The 23,846-nt window shown below is 30.2% G+C and overlaps 1 protein-coding gene across 2 annotated transcripts in view; it reads left to right on the top strand.

Moving 5' to 3' along the window:
* LOC129755687 (diuretic hormone receptor-like) overlaps window positions 1–23,846 on the top strand; it is a 121,384-nt gene that overhangs the window by 47,778 nt on the left and 49,760 nt on the right. For both annotated transcript variants that reach the window (XR_008739302.1, XM_055752304.1), the window contains exons 5-6: window positions 12,933–13,009; window positions 23,612–23,722. Coding sequence is in view for 1 of the 2 variants with exons in the window: in XM_055752304.1 (XP_055608279.1) it covers window positions 12,933–13,009; window positions 23,612–23,722 (188 nt within the window). In the remaining variant the exon portion in view is untranslated. The remainder of the gene's footprint in view (window positions 1–12,932; window positions 13,010–23,611; window positions 23,723–23,846) is intronic.

Raw genomic sequence — 23,846 nt, 5'->3', positions numbered from 1 at the left:
TGTTAGTCAATCTCGATCGCTAGCGGTGAAGATTAGGCAAACGCAGCCAGCGCACATGAGTAGGTACGAAAGTATTGTTGCTTCCGTCAGTAGCACACATTGTTGGAACTAGCGTGTGCTGGTTTTAATGGTGACTCGTCACTTGTATTCTTGATAGTCGTACACAGTGCAACATAAACTTGAAAATTGTTCTTTTTGGAAAGCAATGATTTTTCTTTTGTTTTAAAATTAGATTTTTATTAGATTTTTTTTTTTGTGCGTTTAATATTATGTAATCAATTTTTTTTTTATTTCAAGCGCTTTAAATTACCTTATCTTTAATTTCGTACACACACATTATTTAGGTTTGTCTTTGTCCTTAAAATTTAATTTGAGTTGCGATTTTGACATTGAACCCTTTTAAATAACGCTTTTAATTAAATAGTTCTCATCTCCGTACATACATATAATTTAAGATAGCTTAGGGTTTTTTTAATTAAATTTTTGTTCCTCTTTTCATAACAGTCTTTCCTTTTTAATATTTATTGTGTTGTTTTCTTAAATAATCCTAGTTTTAGTTGTGCATTTATTAAAAATAAATTTATAAGTCTCTTATTTCTTAATTTTAATAATTTCTAGCTTTAGTTGTGCGTTTCATCAAACGAGTTAGTTCCTTTTAGCTTTTAATCGTTGTATTATGGCGATGGCGAACATGGAATGTGATGACGAAGTTATCTGTATAGAGTGTAATAATACTGAAAATAATCTTGATAAAATACTTACTTGTGCATATTGTTTCAAGAGCGTTCATCTTCGGTGCAAAAATTTGATTGGCAGTGCAGCTCGCAAAATGAAAGCGCAGCAATACTTTTGCGATGCCAACTGTGCATGTATTTACGCCAAAATAATAAGTTTACGGAAAGATCATGAAACTATTATCGAAAATATCCATACTAAAATTGAAACGACCGTACATAATGTGGTTTCACATGAATTGACCTCAATCAAAACAGATATGAGATCAGTTACTACTGCGATAGAGGCTTCGCAGGAATTTTTGTCCACGAAATTCGATGAAATTCAGACTGATTTCAAAGACATAAAACTCCGAAACGATGCTCTTGAAAAAGAAGTAACTGACCTCAAATCTAAGCATTCAAATCTTTCTAATCAGGTCCTTAAATTAGAAGTAAACCTCGACCGATTTAACCGGGAAGCTGTTTCTAAAAACCTCATGATCTTCGGAATGCCATACAAAAATGGAGAAAATACACAAGAACTTGTACGCAAAACATGTGGCACTTTTGGCTACGAGCTTAAAACTGAGTCCATTTTAAACGCTGTTAGGTTAATATCCTCGAACAAACCCAATGAAAAGTGTCCACCGATCAAAGTTTTATTAAAAGATACAGTCATAAAAGAAGAAATTTTTAGTAAAAAAAAATTTTTTGGGAAACTTGCCTCTTCTTCAATAGATCCTTTATTAGTAGTTGATGGTAAAGCGCTTAACGTCACAATAAGGGATGAATTGACGCCCTTATCTATGGAAATTCTAACTGAATTGCGCGAATATCAAGATTTAATTGGAGCCAAATACATCTGGCCCGGAAGAAATGGTGCCATTCTGGTCAAACAAACAGAAAATTCAAAACCTGATATAATTAAAACTAAACTCGAAATGAATCGTTATATGAGCATGCATGTCACTCAGCAAGGAAATAACACATCTACGATTCCAAATGAAAGTCCTTCACCCAAACGAAAAAGGAACAATGCTGATCCACGATCAAAATAAGATCTTAAATCTACAACTGTTTGAAACTTTTATATATTTTATTCAATGGATAGTTTAATTAATAGATACCACGAAAATGTAGAAGATTTTAATTTAAGTAGTTTTAATAATGATTCAAGATCCTTTAGAATTTTGCAATGGAATGTACGTAGTATGAATAATTTAGATAAATTTGATTGCATATTACAAACTATTGATCATTTTAATGTTTGTATCGATGTTATTGTTATTTGTGAAACTTGGCTTGGTAAAGATAACTGTTGTATTTACAACATTCCGGGATATACATCTATTTTCTCTTGCCGTGATCAACCATATGGAGGCCTAGCTATGTATATAAAAACAAATTTGAATTTTAAAACTACTGAAAATATAACTTTTGATGGCTTTCACCGAATAAGTGTCGAAATCTGTACAAGTGGTCAAGTAATTTGTGTTCATGGCGTATATAGACCCCCTGCATTTTCGTTTAACAAGTTTTGTGATCAAATTGAATCTCTTCTAACGTCTGTTGCTGATAATCACTCCTGCTTTATTGTAGGTGATTTAAACGTTCCTGTGAATCTGGTTAATTTGAATACCGTAGCAAAATATAGATCTATCTTAGAATCTTTTGGATACGCTTGTACAAACACATTTCCTACTAGGCTAACAACTCGGAATATTCTAGATCACGTAATATCGAAGCAAATTGACTTAGATCGATTGAAAAATGATACAATCTCTTCTGATGTTAGTGACCATCTACAAATACTCACGTCCTTCAATTTATTAGGTGATAAAAATGTAACAATTCTAAGAAAAGAGATAGTTGACTACGCTAAACTAAACAGCTTATTTGTGAATTATTTAAACAGTATTCAACTACCAGAAAGTGTTGATGAAGGCCTACAAGAAATCACATCAACTTACAATCGCTTTGTTAAAGTTTCTACTCGTACACTTAATAAAAGGGTAAAACTTAAAGGTAATTGCTGTCCGTGGATGACATTTGACCTGTGGACACTCATCAAAATAAAAGATAATTATTTAAAACGATCAAAAAAGCATCCTAATGATAACAATTTGAAAGAGATGTTAATTCATTTAAATAAAAAAGTGAGTGCAAAAAAACAAGAATGTAAAAGGCTCTATTACGAGCGCTTATTAAATAATTCTCCGCATTCTAAGCTCTGGAAAAACATAAATACGCTCTTAGGTAAATCTAAAACGACTTCCTCAATCAACCTTTCAGATGAAAGAGGTGTTATAACCAATAGTACACAGATTTGTGAGAAATTTAACAAACATTTTTCCACAATTGGAAAGAACCTGGCTAAAGAGATTCCAATAGACACTGAAAATGATCATTTGTCTCATATCGCACAGGTAGAAAATACAATCTTCTTACGACCCGCTAATGTAAACGAGGTTCGATTAGTTATTTTTTCACTTAAAAATAAAAAGGGTCATGGACCAGATGGCTTCCCTGTTAATGTCCTAAAAAACAACCATGAAACATTCTCGTACATACTCACACAATATTTTAACCAAATATTAGAGTCAGGAGTTTTCCCGAACTGTCTAAAAATTGCGAAAGTTATCCCTGTTTTTAAGGCTGGCGATTCGCTTGACGTCAATAACTATCGTCCTATCTCGACCTTAAGCGTTTTTAGTAAAGTGTTCGAGAAGCTTCTTGTTAATAGGATTGTAGACTTTCTAAATCAGAACAATATACTCTATAAACTGCAATATGGATTTAGATCAGGCTCGAGCACTCAAATTGCCATCTCAGAATTAGTGGAATCTATCATATGTAAAATAGAGTCAAAAAATGTTGTTGGGGCATTGTTTTTGGATCTCAAAAAAGCTTTCGACACTCTAAATCATGACATATTATTGTCCAAATTGCATAAATACGGGATAAGAGGAACAGCAAATAATATCCTTCGTAGCTACCTAGAAGATCGCAAGCAGTTTGTGGCTATTGAAAATACAAGAAGCGAATTAAGAAATATTGATATCGGTGTACCACAAGGGAGTAATATCGGGCCATTACTTTTCCTCTTATATGTAAATGATTTATGTAACCTTCAACTTAAAGGCACAGCACGTTTATTTGCCGATGATACAGCAATTTTTTATTCAGAAACTTCACCTGATATTATAATTCAGCACATTGAAGACGACCTAAAACTGCTTTCAAAATATTTCAATTCAAACCTACTTTCACTTAATTATACAAAAACCAAATACATGTTGTTTCGTTCTTCACATAAAAAACTGCCTCGTACTAATGACCCAGCTATGAATGGTAATACGATTGAGAGAGTTAGTTGTTTCAAATACTTAGGAATTTACTTAGATGAAACTCTTTCATGGAATCGTCAAATTGAACACCTGGAAAAAAAAATTACTCCTCTTTGCGGTGTTCTTTGGAAACTGAGAAATTTTGTTCCCCAACATGTTCTCTTTAAATTTTATTTTGCGTTTATTCACTCTCATTTGAACTACCTTGTTATGATATGGGGAAGAGCTTCTTTGTCTCACTTACAGAAACTTCAAACGCTCCAGAATAGATGCTTGAAAAACATCTTAAAACTCCCTTTGTTATTCCCTACCTTTCAGCTATACTCTTTAAGAACGCATAACGTTCTTCCAATATCTGAACTCTGTGATTTGCAAACTGTTATATATATCTATGATAATCTACACTCAACTGAAAATATTCAAAACCTCCATTTTACTACGGGGTTGCGAACTCATAACACTCGCCAGTCAGATTTCTTGCAACGAAGCCGATCCACAACATCATTAGGGCAAAAAAGAATTTCGTTTATTGGACCTACTAAATACAACACCTTACCAACTGATATTAAAAACATAACCAATCGTTCCATGTTCAAAACCAAAGTGATACAGCTTTTGAAAGAAAAATTGAACCATTAAAACAGTCGATCATCAACCAGTCTTTGTTTTGCTTACCTTTTGCATATTTGTAGCGTTAATTTCTAATATTATTATTCTTTAAAAAATTGTAGTTTGTATTTTTATCTTATTAAATTATTGAACATAACTTGATAAAATTAGTAAATATAATTAGTGTAATAGTAAATATAGTATAATGAATCTCTTCAAAGGAAATTATTTTCCATTGAGATTCATATTGTTGTCAATTTAGTTAAATAATACATTTCCTCGCACGACATTAAACAATTTTGTGTTCTCAGCAAAAAAAAAAAAAAAAAAAAAAAAAAATCGCCGTTTCTTTCCCTAACTGGTTGTTTCGAATGTAAGGATTAATTCAATGTAGAGTTTTTCGTCAAGAGCTAGCTAGTTTACGAAAATTTTGCAATTAAAAAAGATGCACATCACCTCGACATCGTAGTTGAAAATAGAAAATTCGCAAAAAGTCGCTGTAAACATCCGTTATTGTCGGAATCGTATCTTTTTCACAGTTTTTGGATAGATTACAAGTAAATTGAACATTCTGCATTAAAAGTTTGAAAAAATTGTGCACAGTATTGTTTTAATAGCCATCGTCCACACTTACCCCGCGTCCACACTTACCCCGGTGTACCATACGTGATCTTTTCGAAGGAGGACAACTATCGGACCCGGAAACGAACCAACCGGTGGGAAAAAAGTTCGTTTGATTGATCACAGAGTTCAGGAGTGTGTAGAACATCCCTCAAGTCCTTACTTAGAAATTCAGATAAATTTCACTTGGACGTCATAGTGAATTACACTTGACCGGTCACTTAAGTGAATTCACTTGACCCATCACTTAAAATTCAAATGAAATTATGTATGGCGAGAATTTACTACAGATGTCACTTACTTTTTAAGTGAAAATTATGTTGCGTGTAAAATATCGAAGGGTGTTGAAGAGCTTTCAAAGTTATTTGAATTTATGGTGATCGATATGTACGAAATTGGTAATTTTTTTAAAATTCAGGATCCATTTTTCTAAATTTTTTAACTCTTACCACTTTGAAAAGTAAAATCCATTAAAGTGAAGCGGAAGAGCAGCCAAAAATCATGATTAAAGGAAATTCGGCACCCGTTAGTGAAGTCATTATTTTAGTTTCAAGCAAAAATAAAGTTGTTTGATAAAAAATATGTTCAGTAGATATTTTTTTTTAAAGTTATTCTATCCAATTTGGCAAAAAGGCGTGTAATGTAAGCATTCAAATACTGGTAATTATTTTAAAATAAAACCTTGTGAAAATTTGTTTATTTCTGAATATTGACGAAAATTACGGAAGTTTAATAATAAAGCCTTAGTGAACGATTTTAGACTTTTTATCCACTTTAATCTGCCGGCATCAAAGTTACCAACAAAAATTATTAGTTTTTGATAAAAACAATAAATATCTGAAATTCTGTGATTCGATCCGAGAGGTCTTTGACGATTATCTGTGATGCTTTTTTCAGAAATTTGACAGAACATTTATAACAAAAATCGATAAATTAAGTTATTTCACTTATCATTCGCATTCCATATCACCAAAGTCATAATATAGCTTCAGAAATTCTATCCCAATGGTATCTAAAAAATATTAAAAATGATAAAAAATCTCGATGAAAATTCTTGAATCAAGAATGTATTTTTGAAGATAATTGCCTAAAAATATGTGAAATGGTGCATTTTTCTGTGATTCCGACAACCTCGCTCAACCTCCAAATGCAATGATCCAATACAGAACTTCAATTTGAAGAACGAAGTTTTTACCGTTTGTAGGAGAAAAATCTAGGCTTTGAGGAAAAGTTTTAATTTTGGGAAAAAAACAGAGAAAGTCAATTAGCGATTCAAAGTCCAACGCGATGAAGACGGTGATTTCTTTGAATATAAATTTTTCTCACTCTAAGCTATCACTGTGCAAGCTCCAGATGATTTTTAAATAGAAGTGATTACGAATAGTACCATCGGATTTAACCAGAATGTTGTAAGAACGAATGTTCGCCGAAAAGTACTATAAAAAAATTGAGAGAATTTAAACATGACAAAGACTCAGTGATGTACCTTTTCAAAATCGGATACTTAAAAATTCGTGTTCAATTTCTGTTTTTTAAACAAGTGATTATTCATTTTTATTTTCATAGTATTCCGTCTCACGACATAGCTTGGCGAACACAATTTCTAAAATTCATTCGGTCCACGTGAATTCGTTTTATCTTTCCTTTTCCACATTTGTTTTGTCAAAAATTTATGTTTTATGTACAAATTTTACATATAAATTTTCTATGTGCCGGGAGTATTTTTCCTAACTTTGGGTTAGTAAGAGGGTGGCCTTGTCAAAAATTTGGTGTTATATAAAATGATGCGAAGGTCTGCTAATTATTGAAAAAAAGTGCGGCCCGCCTACAAGATTTCAAATTTAAATTGGCCTGTTGGTTCCAAAGGTTGCTCACCCCTGTTTCAGAGTATCTTTTCTACTGTCAGTCAAAATTTTAGGTAAAATGTGTATGAAATAGTATTTTAAAATAAATGCGTCTTGTCTAATCTGTAGAGTAAGGAAATTTAAAAAATATATATATAAATTTTTATGGAAAAAAATTAGATTAAAATATTTTGCAAAAAGCATTTTGTTATACTGTATCGGAAAGTCATTAGCAACTTTTAAAACTAATTTACTCAAAAACATGTTAACTTTTTTCTGCGTGCATGCAAGCAAAAGTTTGTTTACATGCTTAAAAAGTGTTGGCAATCAATTTGTTTGGATTTATTTTTTTTTATCATTTTCGCTATTTTGCACACTTGGTGCACTGAAAAGGGTATTACCTAGGGTTGCCATCCGTCCCGCAAGAGCGGGACATGTCCAGCTTTTTTGTTGAACGTCCCGCCGCCCCGCTTTTCCCTCAAAATGTCCCGCTTTTTTTCATAGAAAACTTTTACAAAATTGACCGACTTACACAGCCTCAATAGTTTAATGTATACAATGATGGAAGTTTTCTTGAGTTTTCAATTTTTTTTATAGCACAAAGGTTTTTTACGTGATTTTAAATCCGCCGTTTTCATGTAGAACTTGTTACATTTCTCTCAAATTACGTGTTAATTAGTGAGAACCGTGTTTATGGAACAACCTTGTAAATAGTGGTCATGTAAGAAAAACTTAGCAAAATCTGCGTTAAAAAAACCTTAGTGTTCTTTCTATGAACAACTTTGGCTGATGGTAAACGTAAAAGTTTTGCAATACAATCAACCTTTTTAAAGGAGTTTCTTAAATGTCCCGCTATTTTCGGCTATGTCCCGCTTTTTTCTTGTGAAATGACCCGCTTTTTTTAAGTATCTGGCAAGCCTAGTGTTACCTTGAACCAAACCGCAAAACAATTCAAAGTACACCACACAAGCGTGAAAAATATCATCGACAAATATGACAACGAGCCGTCCTTGAAGGATCTGCTTAGATCCGGAAATAAAATCTGGTTCCAGTCAGCCCCAGTTCAATGCTAAAGTAGTCACTCATATCAAACGTAGCCGATCGGAATCAACGCGTGATCTGGCTAAAAAGTTCAAAACCAGCATTGGGATGATTCAGAAAATCAAGGTCAGGAACTTCTTGAAGACATACAAGAAGAGGAAGTTACCTAAGAAATCAGTCAACATTCTTGAGCAAAAACAAGGACACTGAAACTTTACGAATGGATTCAGGACAACAGCAACAGGTATATCTTAATGAACGACGAAACCTACGTCAAACATGATTGAGGAACGCTTCCTGGCCCACAATTCTACACGAAATCGACTTCAAAAGTCGACTTCTACTCATTTACCTGTTTCACTAAATACCCATATTGTGGAAGTTTCATTAGATTTTCAGTGATTTACAGCATTTTGAATTCAGTGGAAGTCGCCATATTGAATTTCAAGATGACGTCAGATAGTAAAACTTGACTTCTTCTAGTTTGGCTAGGGTTGCCATCCGTCCCGCAAAAGCGGGACATGTCCCGCTTTTTTGTTGAATGTCCCGCTGTCCCGCTTTTATTCTTGGGATACTTTTACAAAGTTTACTGGCTGTCAGTCTGACACCGGAAAAAATCAAATCAAAATCGTATAAGCAGCATTTTTCATAGCTTATATAAGACAATACAGAATAAATCTAAAGCTCTTAGCATTACAGTAAGATTCTGATTTAGCTAAGTGTTCTTGCAGCACGTAAGCCAATGTATGAAAAAAATATTGTTAAAGTTGCCTTAAGATAATTATAAATGTTACTTTGATTTATCGGCCTAGCGGTGAAAAGTGATGTCCTTTTTAGTAGGGACATCTAAAGATTATGAAATTTTTTTATATAGATGGATAGAAGGTTAGAGGAAATGAAAGATGGTGAAAATGAGCGGGTAGAATTTGTCTAGAAGCATTACCATCACATACCAAATTTTTGTTCCTCACGAGCCTACTACTATGAAGTGGTAGATACAGATAGAGTTGCATCTACCACCACACATTAGTAGGCTTAGCGTGGTCCGCCCCACAAGCGAGAACTTGTAGTGCGGACGAACAAAAAGATGGTATGTGATGTGATGGTAATGCTTCTAGACAAATTCTACCCGCTCATTTTCACCATCTTTCATTTCCTCTAACCTTCTATCCATCTATATAAAAAATTTCATAATCTTTAGATGTCCCTACTAAAAAGGACATCACTTTTCACCGCTAGGCCGATAAATCAAAGTAACAAACAAAAATTACGGTGGTTAATCTCTTCATAAAAATAATTATAAATAATACAATTATAGAGATAAACTTTTTCACCGGAATCTTAGTTAAATTTCTAAATATTATACACCACTTTTTTCGACCTAACTGTCCAATGTATATAAAGATGGAAGTTTTCTTGATGTTTTTAAACTTTTGAACAAATTATCAAACAAACTTATATTTTTAATAATTACAAAATGGTTTTAACGCGGTAACAAATCCGTTGTTCATATATTCGACTTGAAGTATTTTCTCTCAAATAACGTGTTAATTTGCGAAAACCGTGGAAGAAAACGGTGCATATGACAAAAATCACTGTAAATAGAATTCATGTAAGAAAAACTGAGCCAAATCAATCTGCGTTAAAAAAAACCTTAGTGTTCTTTCTATGGCTTTCTATACAGCTTTGGCTGATGGTTAACGTAAAAGTTTGGCTTACAATAAGGTTTTTTTTCTAAATTTTCCTAAATGTCCCGCTTTTTTTCGCTGTGTCTCGCCTTTTTTCGTGAAATGTCCCGCTTTTTTCTGAAAGTACCTGGCAAGCCTAAGTTTGGCCTTTTCACCCAATAGCTTATTGTGGGGGTTTCATGCGATTTTTAGTCATTTACAGCGATTAAATCTCCGCGGAAACCACCATCTTGGTTTTCATAATGTCGTCAGATAGCGAAATTCGATTTCTACTCGTATAGCCCTTCCAACTTATACCCGTATCTCGGGAGTTTTAAGCGATTATCAGTCATACTTACTTACTTACTTACTTACTTTATGGTAAGTCAATCCTCCGGCGCACTCGGTCTTCACTTGGTCCAAGATTATCAGTAATATACAGGTTTGAAAAGAAAAGATTTGAAGATGATGTTAGATAGCAAAATTCGACTTGTACTTGTTGAGCCCTTTCACCCAATACCCAAAATGTAGAGTTTTCATGTGATTTTCAGTGATTCATAACTTTTTTAAAGTTAAACGGAAGCCGTCATCTTAGATGTGTATATGGCGTCAGATTGCAAAATTCGACTTCTATTCGTTAACCCCTTTCAATTAATACCCATATTGTGGATGCTTAATGAGATTGTCAGAAATTTATAGCTTTGAAAAGCAAAGTGGAAGTCAACATTTAGGATTAACGATGGCGTCATGCAACAAATTCATTCCGCTACCGGTAATTTGAAATATTTCAAAGATTTTTATATATATTTTTTCTTACTCAAAAACAACACACATGACTTATCAAAAGTGTGTGAAAACGGGAATGTCAATTCAAATACATGCGATTTAGCCCGAGCGTGTCCTATTTTGACATCTTGATCGAAAACTGTTCCTTAATTTTATTATGGTTTTAAATTAAAGTACTGCGTGCCATTATAAAACACGCAAAAAAAAGCTTGAAACTAACTTTTTATTTTATGTTTTATTGGAGTTCTAATAGAGCATTCAGAACTCTTTCTAAACAACTTGAACAGTACATTGAGTAAAAGTTTTATAAGCTTTTTCAGAACAACCTGAAACGAAATGGTTGAATCAAGAATCTAAGCATTTTTTAGGACCATAATAAAACAGTCATAAAACTAGCTGCTAGTAAAATGCCATAAAAACCATGATAAAACTTTCTAATGTTAGTTGGGTTAATCTGTGTTACTTGGGAACGTATCGAAAAGGGCAAGGTACATCATCGATTTCTTTTTTTTCTGTTGATAAAAAGCAATGGTTATCTGTTCTTCGCCGTATGCTCCTTTCACAATGCATCGAAACGCTTATAAATGTTATATGTTCTTTTTGTTGCTGATTTCGAGATCATGGTATAAGAGTATAGAATAACATGATACAAAAGTGGCTCCAGAGACACATATACATGTTCGCTAGTAACTAGCGATTTACGAAAAAAAAGGATAAGTTGGAATGTTTTCCAATTTCATATTCTAGGACATGCCAGAATTAAAAAGTCAGAACCCACATCTAGCTTTAAATCATTCAAAATGACATTTTGTTGTTATTGCTCAACAATGTTGGAAACGCAACTTTCTAGCCCGAGGGTCTGTGGACCGAAATGAAACAAAACAAACACATGAACGCATCCAAAAACAGACACAAACATTCTTCTTAAACAGTCAACAGCATCCAGCAATTACTCCTAGCCTAGTCTAAATATGTAAGGCTCTCTGTTTGCGCATTCTGCATGCATAATGTCAAGGCTGCTTGCTGGCCTCTGCGTCTGCCGGTCGGTTTTTGCTTCAAGCTTCACGTCTAGTCTCACAATTATCGCATCATCAACTTCTGCCAGCACGGACCGGTAATGAGCGCCCATTCCAGCAACCAACAACACCCCGCTCGCGAGTGAATCCTTTCCCAATATGGTGAGAGGGTATAATTTGTTACTTACTTTTTTTAATGAACATATTTTCATTTGATGTTTTCCATCAAAATTTTGGGATAGAAATTAACTCAAGCCAAGGTAAAAATGATAGAAATAAGTCTTTTTGATCCTTCTTGAGTCAGTCATTTTTCACATTATATCAACAACACATTCCAGTAGACACTTACATTCCAGTGCATATATGTAGCTGGAAGTTTATTTCTGCAATAATAAGGTGCTGCATCCTATGTGCGAAATGAAGTAATTTGGTAATTTGATCATCAACCAGAGATTTTAGTATATGATAATTATTTGGATTTTTGAAGAAATTAGTTCGCATATGAAACAGGGCGTTTACTGTTTTGGTATAAAAGAGTGAAGTCATCGTTATTTTTTTTTTCCTCAATCCAATGGGTGGAGTGTCAGTCACGTTTAATCCATCTTTCAATTCCGTTCTTTGAGTTTTGTTTAATTTTTCTCCGAGGTGGCTACTGATAAGCTTAAAATTAAATTTAACCTTGACAATGAGGTGCAATAAAATTATATAAATTCCTTGATGGATGTACGAGTTAGGATATATTTAAAAAAAAAACTCTTTTTTTAATCAACCGATTTTACATTTCATTTTTTTTAATAGAAAATTTTACTTCACTGAAAAGAAAAATAAATGACATATATATTCAATCCGTATAGGTATAGCCCCATATACGACTCCAATTGCTGTGTACTGAACCCTTTTTTAGGAGAACGATGCCACTTTTACTGCGCTCATCAAAAATTCATCAGCAATGTTAATCACCGCTGGGTAATTATGATTACAGAGTAGGGCCGCCCATTCATCCAAAAATGGTGGAGGGGGTTGAAAGCGATGCAGTTTTTTTCTCTCTTCATTTATACAGTAGATACCCACTCCTGTTTGACACATGACAGTCCCTGGGACTACAGGCACATAATTGGCCCTCACAAACTGCAACTATTGTGGCGACCGTGACAATGACGAAGAGGGATTTAGGGGAAAATGTATTAATTGAATTTGTTGCGCTTTTCATGCTCTGGGGAGTGAATGACATTTTGTTCCTGATTTTCACTTGTTTTTTTTTTCTCCTCTCATCACTCGTTTACAGGTGGTCCAGTCATTTTTGTGGTCCTGTGGGCAATTGTCCGGGTTGTGTCCCTATCCGGTCCCGACAGTTCGGCAACGGTGAGTTGAAATGATTTTATTGTAGGTATCATTATCCGAAAGTGAGATGATTGTTGAATTATTTCTAGCGATGACTATGATGTTTTTCGTGTTTGGAAAATTGCAGAAGAAGTTCAAAGGTACAATTTGAACGCTGTTAAGCTAATATTTTTCCAAACAGAACACAAAACGTGCGCTCAATCTCAGAAAATGAAAAAGAAACATATATTAAATCGAGCCAACTTTTTCCTCACGGAATAAGTATTAAATTCCAAATATATGTATATTTCTTTTTTGTGAAACTTTCCCGAAAGTCAAATGAATCTTGACATCCAAACATAAACCATTTGTCATAACAAATCGTTTGAAAATTTAGGCTCAGCTGAATGGCCATACAAGAATACACATATGTGAATGTTCCTACAAAGTTGTCGAGAATGGCTGTTTCTTTCCTTCAATGAAGCTAGATACATATTTGCGACAGAAGCTGGCTGCCTTTAGCCATTTTTCTTGGGATTCCGTTTTTATCTTTGACTTTCCCCGGAGGGCAGATTTTGTCCCCATATGGAAGCACAACAAACAGCCATGGCGCTCTGGATAAAGTTCTTGAGAAAATGGGCAACGCCATTACCTTTATTGGGAACAGCAAAACGTAATCTAAGAAGAAGAAGAACAAATAATAATAATCGTATGGAAAATATCAATCCATAAAAAGGGAATTGTACTGTCAGCTTTGCTGGCAGCCGAGAGCGAATTTAGCAGAATCTTTTCTCTAGAAGAAATCTGTGGCACGTTTGCTAGAATTTTATCTAATTAGGTAAGATTTTGACCAATTTTGACAATTTTAACAATTTTGACAATTTTGACAATTTTGACAATTTTGACAATTTTGACAATTTTGACAATTTTGACAATTTTGACAATTTTGACAATTTTGACAATTTTGACAATTTTGACAATTTTGACAATTTTGACAATTTTGACAATTTTGACAATTTTGACAATTTTGACAATTTTGACAATTTTGACAATTTTGACAATTTTGACAATTTTGACAATTTTGACAATTTTGACAATTTTGACAATTTGGACAATTTTGACAATTTTGACAATTTTGAAAATTTTGACAATTTTGACAATTTTGACGATTTTAACAATTTTGACAATTTTGACAATTTTGACAATTTTGACAATTTTGACAATTTTGACAATTTTGACAATTTTGACAATTTTGACAATTTTGACAATTTTGACAATTTTGACAATTTTGACAATTTTGACAATTTTGACAATTTTGACAATTTTGACAATTTTGACAATTTTGACAATTTTGACAATTTTGACAATTTTGACAATTTTGACAATTTTGACAATTTTGACAATTTTGACAATTTTGACAATTTTGACAATTTTGACAATTTTGACAATTTTGACAATTTTGACAATTTTGACAATTTTGACAATTTTGACAATTTTGACAATTTTGACAATTTTGACAATTTTGACAATTTTGACAATTTTGACAATTTTGACAATTTTGACAATTTTGACAATTTTGACAATTTTGACAATTTTGACAATTTTGACAATTTTGACAATTTTGACAATTTTGACAATTTTGACAATTTTGACAATTTTGACAATTTTGACAATTTTGACAATTTTGACAATTTTGACAATTTTGACAATTTTGACAATTTTGACAATTTTGACAATTTTGACAATTTTGACAATTTTGACAATTTTGACAATTTTGACAATTTTGACAATTTTGACAATTTTGACAATTTTGACAATTTTGACAATTTTGACAATTTTGACAATTTTGACAATTTTGACAATTTTGACAATTTTGACAATTCTGACAATTTTGACAATTTTGACAATTTTGACAATTTTGATAATTTTGACAATTTTGACAATTTTGACAATTTTGACAATTTTGACAATTTTGACAATTTTGACAATTTTGACAATTTTGACAATTTTGACAATTTTGACAATTTTGACAATTTTGACAATTTTGACAATTTTGACAATTTTGACAATTTTGACAATTTTGACAATTTTGACAATTTTGACAATTTTGACAATTTTGACAATTTTGACAATTTTGACAATTTTGACAATTTTGACAATTTTGACAATTTTGACAATTTTGACAATTTTGACAATTTTGACAATTTTGACAATTTTGACAATTTTGACAATTTTGACAATTTTGACAATTTTGACAATTTTGACAATTTTGACAATTTTGACCATTTTGACAATTTTGACAATTTTGACAATTTTGACAATTTATATTTATATTTTTTATCGTTAAGTGAAATTTCAAGTTCTTGTGATCGATCTTGTTGATTTATCTCCGTCTGGACTGAGACAGAGATTTAGTTTATTCGAAATAACCAAAATCTCATCAAAGTCTCCGAAGAAAAGTGTCAAACATTGGTCCAAATCATCAAACAGTTACATTAAGGGGGGGGTAGGGTCTAACGGGTATAAAAAAACACCATTTTCACGATTTTTTTCTAGAGCTATCGTTCAAACAAATGTATTCAAATTTTTTGCATTATACAAAGCACTGTTAAAAGAAAATTTAGTAATTTTTTCGTAGAAAAATATTGAAAAATGAGCCGGTGACGGAGCATTTTCGAGGATGCCTTTTAGAAAACAGGATTTGCGGTGGACACTGTATCTCAGCACAGAATCATCTCAAGTCAAAAAATCAGAGCAAAATATTTTTAATAGATGTTTTTCAGGACCCCAACGTTTTTATTTAACTTAAAAATATTTTTATGAAATTTTTGTGGCTGTTTGAAGTAAAAACTACGATTTTTCACTTAAAAATCCGCCATTTTTCACCTCTAAAATCTCCCCAAAGTAAAAAAATCAAAAAAGAAAAACGTTGGGGTCTGGTATTTTATATGTAGAAAATATGTTCCAAATTTGAAAAGAATCGGATAAGTAGTTTTCAAATGACGATGTCCACGGACTTTAAAAATGTGCTTTCGAGAAAAACGCGTTTGAAGTTTCTGCTCTTGCTTTCTTGCAGTATTAGATAGGAGGAGATAAAGGCCTATAACTTCTACAGTTTTGCTTCAATTGACTTGAAAATTTGACACAACATTCTTGAAATGTTTTACAATAAGAAAATAAAAAAATAAAAAAATCGATTTTTTGAAAGTGTTAGACCCTACCCCCCCCCTTAAGGAAATGTCATTCCCTCGAGGGCACTCGACAGAGATATCTTACTTTTACCCATACAATATGCCTAGCCCTCCATTGGTAAAAACTTCATACGAGAGGGCGAATGAAGTGTGAAGTGGCTAGAAATACCCGGAGAAGGTGTCCAAAATCGGACAAGTAATGTTGACACACTTTTGGACAACTTCATCCATACATAGTAAGACTCCCAGAGGACTGACCCTTCACGATTATTGCTGAATGTCGGCTGGAGGATGCGTTTTCGGGGGAAATGTTTTCCGGAAGATGGCTTTGCTCAAGTCAAGAGGAAATGAGAAAGGCCAATGGCATGTGTCACTTGAATAGGATGGCTGTAGTCGGAATGAATTTATTGGAAGGTAGAAATTGGAACAAAGAAAGGGACGCCGCGCGTAGTTATGATTCATTGGATGTCGGGTAATAAATGACTTCAGGACGATTTCCCAGAAATGCTGCAATTCCCCCATTGGGAGCCATGTAATATCTTCCGGACAATGTGACCGAGGGACGTTTGTTTGGGTATTCTGGATGATTGCTTTTCTGGTAAAATGTTGACCAGACCGGCTATTAGGTGCAGGATTCTACTAAATGGAGGGTTCCTTTTTGTGTAGAAATGTTCACCGGTAGCTTGAATGAAGTAATGATTATTTACGAGCGTACTGTTATTGTTATTGTGAACGCAACTTAACCTTTGTCAATGCTGTGTTTATATTTGTGAGAAAACATAGCTTTGGAAAATTCCAACATTCGAACACAAATACAAGAATTTATTATCAGAAAATAAATTTTTAAAGTTGTCAAAATTGTAAAAATTGTAAAAATTGTAAAAATTGCAAAAATTGTCAAAATTGTCTAAATTGTCAAAATTCTCAAAATTGTCAAAATTGTCAAAATTGTCAAAATTGTCAAAATTGCAAAATTGTCAAAATTGTCAAAATTGTCAAAATTGTCAAAATTGTCAAAATTGTCAAAATTGTCAAAATTGTCAAAATTGTCAAAATTGTCAAAATTGTCAAAATTGTCAAAATTGTCAAAATTGTCAAAATTGTCAAAATTGTCAAAATTGTCAAAATTGTCAAAATTGTCAAAATTGTCAAAATTGTCAAAATTGACAAAATTGTCAAAATTGTCAAAATTGTCAAAATTGTTAAAATTGTTAAAATTGTCAAAATTGACAAAAAGGTCAAAATTGTAAAAATTGTCAAAATTGCCAAAATTGTCAAAATTGTCAAAATTGTCAAAATTGTCAAAATTGTCAAAATTGTCAAAATTGTCAAAATTGTCAAAATGGTTAAAATCAACAAAATTGTCAAAATTTATCAAAATTGTCAAAATTGTCAAAATTGTCAAAATTGTTAAAATTGTTAAAATTGTCAAAATTGACAAAAAGGTCAAAATTGTAAAAATTGTCAAAATTGCCAAAATTGTCAAAATTGTCAAAATTGTCAAAATTGTCAAAATTGTCAAAATTGTCAAAATTGTCAAAATTGTCAAAATTGTCAAAATTGTCAAAATTGTCAAAATTGTCAAAATTGTCAAAATTGTCAAAATTGTCAAAATTGTCAAAATTGTCAAAATTGTCAAAATTGTCAAAATTGTCAAAATTGTCAAAATTGTCAAAATTGTCAAAATTGTCAAAATTGTCAAAATTGTCAAAATTGTCAAAATTGTCAAAATTGTCAAAATTGTCAAAATTGTCAAAATTGTCAAAATTGTCAAAATTGTCAAAATTGTCAAAATTGTCAAAATTGTCAAAATTGTCAAAATTGTCAAAATTGTCAAAATTGTCAAAATTGTCAAAATTGTCAAAATTGTCAAAATTGTCAAAATTGTCAAAATTGTCAAAATTGTCAAAATTGTCAAAATTGTCAAAATTGTCAAAATTGTCAAAATTGTCAAAATTGTCAAAATTGTCAAAATTGTCAAAATTGTCAAAATTGTCAAAATTGTCAAAATTGTCAAAATTGTCAAAATTGTCAAAATTGTCAAAATTGTCAAAATTGTCAAAATTGTCAAAATTGTCAAAATTGTCAAAATTGTCAAAATTGTCAAAATTGTCAAAATTGTCAAAATTGTCAAAATTGTCAAAATTGTCAAAATTGTCAAAATTGTCAAAATTGTCAAAATTGTCAAAATTGTCAAAATTGTCAAAATTGTCAAAATTGTCAAAATTGTCAAAATTGTCAAAATTGTCAAAGTTGTCAAAATTGTCAAAATTGTCAAAATTGTCAAAATTGTCAAAATTGTCAAAATTGCCAAAATTGTCAAAATTGTCAAAATTGTCAAAATTGTCAAAATTGTCAAAATTGTCAAAATTGTCAAAATTGTCAAAATTGTTAAAATTGTTAAAATTGTTAAAATTGTCAAAATTGTCAAAATTGTCAAAATTGTCAAAATTGTCAAAATTGTCAAAATTGTCAAAATTGTCAAAATTGTCAAAATTGTCAAAATTGTCAAAATTGTCAAAATTGTCAAAATTGTCAAAATTGTCAAAATTGTCAAAATTGTCAAAATTGTCAAAATTGTCAAAATTGTCAAAATTGTCAAAATTGTCAAAATTGTCAAAATTGTCAAAATTGTCAAAATTGTCAAAATTGTCAAAATTGTCAAAATTGTCAAAATTGTCAAAATTGTCAAAATTGTCAAAATAGTCACAAATGTCAATATTTTCAAATTGTCGATGAAGACAACAAAATGTCATTAAAATGACATTTAAAATTACATATAAATGACATACAACTGACATAAGAATGACAATACATAAAATGATACTGAAATGACAAAAATGACAAAAATGACAAAAATGACAAAAATGACAAAAATGACAAAAATGACAAAAATGACAAAAATGACAAAAATGACAAAAATGACAAAAATGACAAAAATGACAAAAATGACAAAAATGACAAAAATGACAAAAATGACAAAAATGACAAAAATGACAAAAATGACAAAAATGACAAAAATGACAAAAATGACAAAAATGACAAAAATGACAAAAATGACAAAAATGACAAAAATGACAAAAATGACAAAAATGACAAAAATGACAAAAATGACAAAAATGACAAAAATGACAAAAATGACAAAAATGACAAAAATGACAAAAATGACAAAAATGACAAAAATGACAAAAATGACAAAAATGACAAAAATGACAAAAATGACAAAAATGACAAAAATGACAAAAATGACAAAAATGACAAAAATGACAAAAATGACAAAAATGACAAAAATGACAAAAATGACAAAAATGACAAAAATGACAAAAATGACAAAAATGACAAAAATGACAAAAATGACAAAAATGACAAAAATGACAAAAATGACAAAAATGACAAAAATGACAAAAATGACAAAAATGACAAAAATGACAAAAATGACAAAAATGACAAAAATGACAAAAATGACAAAAATGACAAAAATGACAAAAATGACAAAAATGACAAAAATGACAAAAATGACAAAAATGACAAAAATGACAAAAATGACAAAAATGACAAAAATGACAAAAATGACAAAAATGACAAAAATGACAAAAATGACAAAAATGACAAAAATGACAAAAATGACAAAAATGACAAAAATGACAAAAATGACAAAAATGACAAAAATGACAAAAATGACAAAAATGACAAAAATGACAAAAATGACAAAAATGACAAAAATGACAAAAATGACAAAAATGACAAAAATGACAAAAATGACAAAAATGACAAAAATGACAAAAATGACAAAAATGACAAAAATGACAAAAATGACAAAAATGACAAAAATGACAAAAATGACAAAAATGACAAAAATGACAAAAATGACAAAAATGACAAAAATGACAAAAATGACAAAAATGACAAAAATGACAAAAATGACAAAAATGACAAAAATGACAAAAATGACAAAAATGACAAAAATGACAAAAATGACAAAAATGACAAAAATGACAAAAATGACAAAAATGACAAAAATGACAAAAATGACAAAAATGACAAAAATGACAAAAATGACAAAAATGACAAAAATGACAAAAATGACAAAAATGACAAAAATGACAAAAATGACAAAAATGACAAAAATGACAAAAATGACAAAAATGACAAAAATGACAAAAATGACAAAAATGACAAAAATGACAAAAATGACAAAAATGACAAAAATGACAAAAATGACAAAAATGACAAAAATGACAAAAATGACAAAAATGACAAAAATGACAAAAATGACAAAAATGACAAAAATGACAAAAATGACAAAAATGACAAAAATGACAAAAATGACAAAAATGACAAAAATGACAAAAATGACAAAAATGACAAAAATGACAAAAATGACAAAAATGACAAAAATGACAAAAATGACAAAAATGACAAAAATGACAAAAATGACAAAAATGACAAAAATGACAAAAATGACAAAAATGACAAAAATGACAAAAATGACAAAAATGACAAAAATGACAAAAATGACAAAAATGACAAAAATGACAAAAATGACAAAAATGACAAAAATGACAAAAATGACAAAAATGACAAAAATGACAAAAATGACAAAAATGACAAAAATGACAAAAATGACAAAAATGACAAAAATGACAAAAATGACAAAAATGACAAAAATGACAAAAATGACAAAAATGACAAAAATGACAAAAATGACAAAAATGACAAAAATGACAAAAATGACAAAAATGACAAAAATGACAAAAATGACAAAAATGACAAAAATGACAAAAATGACAAAAATGACAAAAATGACAAAAATGACAAAAATGACAAAAATGACAAAAATGACAAAAATGACAAAAATGACAAAAATGACAAAAATGACAAAAATGACAAAAATGACAAAAATGACAAAAATGACAAAAATGACAAAAATGACAAAAATGACAAAAATGACAAAAATGACAAAAATGACAAAAATGACAAAAATGACAAAAATGACAAAAATGACAAAAATGACAAAAATGACAAAAATGACAAAAATGACAAAAATGACAAAAATGACAAAAATGACAAAAATGACAAAAATGACAAAAATGACAAAAATGACAAAAATGACAAAAATGACAAAAATGACAAAAATGACAAAAATGACAAAAATGACAAAAATGACAAAAATGACAAAAATGACAAAAATGACAAAAATGACAAAAATGACAAAAATGACAAAAATGACAAAAATGACAAAAATGACAAAAATGACAAAAATGACAAAAATGACAAAAATGACAAAAATGACAAAAATGACAAAAATGACAAAAATGACAAAAATGACAAAAATGACAAAAATGACAAAAATGACAAAAATGACAAAAATGACAAAAATGACAAAAATGACAAAAATGACAAAAATGACAAAAATGACAAAAATGACAAAAATGACAAAAATGACAAAAATGACAAAAATGACAAAAATGACAAAAATGACAAAAATGACAAAAATGACAAAAATGACAAAAATGACAAAAATGACAAAAATGACAAAAATGACAAAAATGACAAAAATGACAAAAATGACAAAAATGACAAAAATGACAAAAATGACAAAAATGACAAAAATGACAAAAATGACAAAAATGACAAAAATGACAAAAATGACAAAAATGACAAAAATGACAAAAATGACAAAAATGACAAAAATGACAAAAATGACAAAAATGACAAAAATGACAAAAATGACAAAAATGACAAAAATGACAAAAATGACAAAAATGACAAAAATGACAAAAATGACAAAAATGACAAAAATGACAAAAATGACAAAAATGACAAAAATGACAAAAATGACAAAAATGACAAAAATGACAAAAATGACAAAAATGACAAAAATGACAAAAATGACAAAAATGACAAAAATGACAAAAATGACAAAAATGACAAAAATGACAAAAATGACAAAAATGACAAAAATGACAAAAATGACAAAAATGACAAAAATGACAAAAATGACAAAAATGACAAAAATGACAAAAATGACAAAAATGACAAAAATGACAAAAATGACAAAAATGACAAAAATGACAAAAATGACAAAAATGACAAAAATGACAAAAATGACAAAAATGACAAAAATGACAAAAATGACAAAAATGACAAAAATGACAAAAATGACAAAAATGACAAAAATGACAAAAATGACAAAAATGACAAAAATGACAAAAATGACAAAAATGACAAAAATGACAAAAATGACAAAAATGACAAAAATGACAAAAATGACAAAAATGACAAAAATGACAAAAATGACAAAAATGACAAAAATGACAAAAATGACAAAAATGACAAAAATGACAAAAATGACAAAAATGACAAAAATGACAAAAATGACAAAAATGACAAAAATGACAAAAATGACAAAAATGACAAAAATGACAAAAATGACAAAAATGACAAAAATGACAAAAATGACAAAAATGACAAAAATGACAAAAATGACAAAAATGACAAAAATGACAAAAATGACAAAAATGACAAAAATGACAAAAATGACAAAAATGACAAAAATGACAAAAATGACAAAAATGACAAAAATGACAAAAATGACAAAAATGACAAAAATGACAAAAATGACAAAAATGACAAAAATGACAAAAATGACAAAAATGACAAAAATGACAAAAATGACAAAAATGACAAAAATGACAAAAATGACAAAAATGACAAAAATGACAAAAATGACAAAAATGACAAAAATGACAAAAATGACAAAAATGACAAAAATGACAAAAATGACAAAAATGACAAAAATGACAAAAATGACAAAAATGACAAAAATGACAAAAATGACAAAAATGACAAAAATGACAAAAATGACAAAAATGACAAAAATGACAAAAATGACAAAAATGACAAAAATGACAAAAATGACAAAAATGACAAAAATGACAAAAATAACAAAAATGACAAAAATGACAAAAATGACAAAAATGACAAAAATGACAAAAATGACAAAAATGACAAAAATGACAAAAATGACAAAAATGACAAAAATGACAAAAATGACAAAAATGACAAAAATGACAAAAATGACAAAAATGACAAAAATGTCAAAAATGACAAAAATGACAAAAATGACAAAAATGACAAAAATGACAAAAATGACAAAAATGACAAAAATGACAAAAATGACAAAAATGACAAAAATGACAAAAATGACTCAAAAATTACACGAAAAAAACTACACAAAAACCAAACAGAAGTTACACAAAAAAAACAGAAATTGCACTAAAATGACAAAAAATAGGGAAAATAAAATGACACAAAAATGACCAAAAATATATATAAACAGAATTATAAAAAAAAAGTTTAAAAAGACACAGAAATGGTTCAAACATAAATTTCTTTATAACAAAAACAGATTTGTGTTATACCTAGGATCTACTTTTTTTCTGCGTTTCAGCTTGATATCGACTGCACCTGGATGCGTGAATCAACCGTCGATTGGATCTTCCAGGGGCCAGTTTGTGCGGTGCTCATAATCAACCTTGTTTTTCTCATCCGAATCATGTGGGTAAGTGAGAACCGGGGGTGAAAAAAGTATGTCAGTTTTTTCCCCTTCCTTCTCTAGGACATGTTAACAAAACTCCCGGGTGGTACAATTATCCTTTCCATTTGAATTTAACGGTCGATTATCT

Source organism: Uranotaenia lowii, chromosome 3 (genome assembly GCF_029784155.1).
Source record: "Uranotaenia lowii strain MFRU-FL chromosome 3, ASM2978415v1, whole genome shotgun sequence".
Lineage (NCBI taxonomy): Eukaryota > Metazoa > Arthropoda > Insecta > Diptera > Culicidae > Uranotaenia > Uranotaenia lowii.
The sequence above is the reverse complement of the archived record's forward strand: the minus strand, read 5'-3'. Positions and strand labels throughout refer to the sequence as shown.